General features: G+C 33.1%; 1 protein-coding gene across 1 annotated transcript; it reads left to right on the forward strand.

Moving 5' to 3' along the window:
- Positions 1 to 1,782: 1,782 nt before the first annotated feature.
- Tsp_12709 (putative helicase/primase complex protein) lies at positions 1,783 to 3,774 on the forward strand. Its single transcript, XM_003366792.1, has 6 exons — positions 1,783 to 1,799; positions 2,077 to 2,161; positions 2,558 to 2,635; positions 3,125 to 3,202; positions 3,438 to 3,524; positions 3,634 to 3,774. The coding sequence occupies exons 1-6, from the start codon at positions 1,783 to 1,785 to the stop codon at positions 3,772 to 3,774; spliced, it is 486 nt and encodes a 161-aa protein (XP_003366840.1).
- The last annotated feature ends 789 nt before the right edge of the window (positions 3,775 to 4,563 follow it).

Consider the following 4,563-nt stretch of genomic DNA (forward strand, 5'->3'; position numbering starts at 1 on the left):
AATACAGTTTCAGGGAAAAAAGGTAATTCATAATGGAAATATAATAATCCCTGGGGAAGTATGTAGAAACAGGTTGTTGGGGTGTTGTTTTACCAGTTATCAAATAAATGAACGTCAGTCGTTGAGGTCGTTAACAGTTTCAGAAAATTAGTTGGAAACAGATTAAAATGCTAATTTATTCATTTTCAATTAATTTCTGCACAACATATGAATATTTTACGACCGTACCTGCAATAATATTTATTAATACTTGATTTTCTTATCGTATACAATGCCAAATTTTGTGCGATAGAGAAATGCATAATTTTATAAAATAGCGGGCTGATTATTATCTTTATATCTCGATTTGGTTCTCAGCGATACTAAACACGTGGCTACATAAATTTGTTTTCATTTTTGTTCACAACGATTTTTAGCAGTTGCTTTACAAACGCACTTTAAATGAACTTGGTCGATGAAAATCACATTCAGATGTAAATGTAACTGAATAATTTAACAGATCTTTTCCCATTATAATAGTATAAAGTTTATTTGGATGTTTCGTGATTTTCTGCGCATTTTTCAAATGAATGTAACGAATTATTAAAACTGTATAACAATAGCGGCAACGGTAGTGAGAAACGATGACGTAACCAAATGTGTAATAATGTCTGATCTTTGATTTGTTGTGAAATTTCGCAAACTCCACTTTAGCATCTTTAATATTTATGATGTTAAAAATGAAAGATTGCTTCAGATATGCAATCAGTAGTTATCATTTTAAATGAGTCTTATTATAAATAATTATTTAGTAATAAAATTGCGTAAATCAAAATTTCTTAACAGTGCGGGTGCTGTAAAGCCAAAACAAGAATCAGGAACGATTGTTCTAGAAATGCGCAATTTTTTTCAGTTGAGAAAATTACAAATTTATGTATAAATATTATCATATTGTAACAACCGATATTATTATCAGAATTTCATTACTTATTTCATGTTTAACCATGTCCTTTAAAATCCAATTTTTGTCCTGATATAAATTGCACGTTACACAATTTCTGTCGCAATTATCATCATAAAATTTCATGTAAACTGTTTTATTTTCTATAAATCACAATACGTATTTTGTTTTTGAAACTATTTTTAGTAGATGCCATTTTTTATTATCTATATAATTTTGATTTGAAGAAAATCATTGGTAAAATATAAATTATTGTATCACTTCCTACTTTCAAGCATCTAAATTCTTTCAACGCAACAAAAGCATTTCCGGTTATTTTTAGTAATTTTCAATGCCTCTGGTTAATAAATTTTCGTTTCAGCTAATTTCAGTAAAATAAATTTGCATAATAATGCTATGTTACGTAATAATGCAATATTACGTAGTAATGCAATACTGCGTAATTATATGAGCTGTGTAAATAAAAACGTAATAAATTTCATCATCTCGTTTAATAACGATGTTCATAACATTCATTCCACTGCGTTATTACTGACGGAAAATTAGGTTGTTCTTCCGGAGGCAAAGTAAATAGTCATTTGCATAATTTACTTAATATTATACATTTAAACAGAGCACTTTGTTACATTAGGTTATTCAGTTGACTGCAGTGCTATCAGTCATGTGCGTGGTCAACTATAATTCCGCTCCTCAACACCAACAATGAAATATCGGTAAGTTGGATTTGATAATGTTGTGGTGGTATGCTATGCATGTCATTTGCATCACTTTACTAATATGGTGAATGGAAACTGACGGGTTTCTTTTCTATTGTTGTTATTGCTGACTTTCAGGTACATCAGATGCTGGAGAAGAAGAAGTACGTATTTCAGTTTTTTATTTTGAGATTGCTGCATTAATATAATTTACTTTCAGAATTATATCAATGAATATGAAATAAACTGATTCTGAAAAGTAAGTAATTGAATATGGTTCCAATGCATCGAAATAATTTTGCACTCTTTTTTATTTGTAATATGTTCATTTTTGTTTAATTGAGATTGTAGGCTAGCTACGCCATTAGCACCACATTACTTTGTAAAGACTGAAGGTAAAATTATTTCAATTTATATAACACTGCATTAATAACTTTTTAGGAAATTTCAACTTTCCTTATTCATTATCTCACTGCTCACTTTTTTTATTCATTGTTACATAACAAATAATGCAGCGATATTACCGGTATGTTTATACTTTTTGTACATTTTACTTAAACTATCAATAGTAGTTAATAATAAACCTATATGAAAAAGCCCTATTATGAAAAGTATAACTTTTCAGAAGAAAAGACGAATAACAGTGCATCATAATTTTTGAATTCCATTCATTTTGTAATCTAATATTTTATCTTTGTTTTATTATTTTTTTAGTTTAACCATCTCTCTGGATGTTTCCATTGCGGTCTGTCATGTTCCTTCATCAGCTCCCCTTTCAGGATTACCTCATCGTCAGAGTAAGATTTCATGCGGTTTGGAATTGCAATAGCTTACGTTCAAGCAGTAGAACAGTTTCAGTTAGCTTGAATTTCATTCGTTTTTGATCTGATGTATTTCTTTGATTTACTTAATCCTTTTTTAGTTTAATCATCTCATTGTCGATTCTTCTACCGTAAAAGACAAGTGTTCCAATTCTTCCTTTTATTTTTTAATTGTAAGAGTAAGAATGAATTTGATTTCTTTGACGTAATCTATTTATACGATCAAAAAGGTTTGGATACACAGTACAATGTGTTACAGTGGTTGGTTGAGCCGGCAGATTTGAGTATTTCACGTGTATTGAACATCTCCAATAACAGATTGCATCATCTCAGCTGAACTGTTTTGGACATTCTTTCTCTGGACACCGTGGTATGTCAGGCTCATCAATTTGCTTGAATTTGTTGCTAATTGCAGTTCGGTATTTTGTATTTTGTAATCTAATACTTTATTCTTTTAGTTTACCCATCTTTTTGAATGTTTCCATCGCGGTCAGTCACGTCCCTAAAGCAGCTCCACTTTTAGGATTACCTCATTGTCAGAGTAATAATGAATTTGATGCGGTTTGTAGTTGCAATTGGTTACGTTCAAACAGTGGGGCAGTTTCAGTTAGCTTGAATTTCATTCGTTTTTGATCTGTATTTCTTTGATTTACTTAATCCTTTTTTAGTTTAACCATCTCATTGTCGATTCTTCTACCGTAAAAGACAAGTGTTCCAATTCTTCCTTTTATTTTTTAATTGTAAGAGTAAGATTGAATTTGATTTCTTTGACGTAATCTATTTATACGATCAAAAAGGTTTGGATACACAGTACAATGTGTTACAGTGGTTGGTTGAGCCGGCAGATATGAGTATTTCACGTGTATTGAACATCTCCAGTAACAGATTGCATCATCTCAGCTGAACTGTTTTGGACATTCTTTCTCTCTGGACACCGTGGTATCTCAGGCTCATCAATATGCTTGAATTTGCTAATTGCAGTTCGGTACGTTTAGTGTACAGATTTTGTTCATGGTAGCAATGGATTTTTTCATATCTTCAAACTGCGACATTTCGTGTGATGGCGCTGTGAGTTGAAATTGTCGGTTCATTCCCCAGTGTTCCCAGTGTGGTTTCACTTATCATGTGTAAGTCCATCATGGTTTCACTTATCATTAAATAATGATTGTAATTTTAGCAGATTACGTTAAGAGTACGAGTACGAGCATCGTTTGTGTTCGTATGCATCCTTGTAACGTACAGGTGCACTGGATTACGTCGTCCCATAAAGCGTGTACTGATGCCAACGCGTTCACCTGGACATAAAGGCGTTTTCTAGATGTCCCAATGTGCCTTTGCTTACCACAGAAAGTAAGCATCGAGCTCCTAATTGCTGTACAGTTGTGATCACTTTGCTATTCTATGTATATGTATATGCATTTTCCGTTATTTCCGTTATTGACTTTCACTGTTTTTTAGATGTCAAATCGCCAGTCGCATGTCGTCTGTCGTCCTCGATTGTCCAGGTAATCTGAAGGTTTAGGCAACCCTTCAGATTTAGATGAGCATCTGGCATTCTGGTACCGCACAGGTAAGCAGAGTAAAGGTAAGTAGAGTAAAGGTAAGTATGATAGCGCAGAGGTGAATAGAGTAATGGTAAGTAAGTCAGCGGATTCGTATAGAATAGAAATAGTCGACGAGGTAAGTATAAAGCATAGGTGAGTAGTGGACAAGGTAAGTATTTCTGGTGAGTAAAGGTAAATGGACAAGGTAAGTCTGTGACGGGAAGGGGTGAACAAGTGGTAATAAGAATATAAAAAAGTCAATATGCAAATTTCTAAAAAAACCATTGAACACAGAAGCAATGAAACACCCTCAGGTGGTTTATGCAAATTTTAAATCGCCTGGGGAAAATATGCAAATTTTTATTTGCCCTGAGGCGTAGCCTGGGGCAACGCCTGGGGCTAAATTTCTGAAAAACCGAAATTTTTTGAAAAAATGCCTGAGGCATAGCCTGGGGCGTAGCCTGAGGGCATTAAAAATTTGCATATTACCCCCAGGCAATTAAAAATTTGCATATTCACCCCTTAAGGTCAAATATTGTGCAAAAAATTGCCCTTGGCGTAGC

The sequence above is a fragment of the Trichinella spiralis genome, assembly GCF_000181795.1.
Source record: "Trichinella spiralis strain ISS 195 chromosome Unknown Scfld5402, whole genome shotgun sequence".
NCBI classification, from domain to species: Eukaryota; Metazoa; Nematoda; class Enoplea; order Trichinellida; family Trichinellidae; genus Trichinella; species Trichinella spiralis.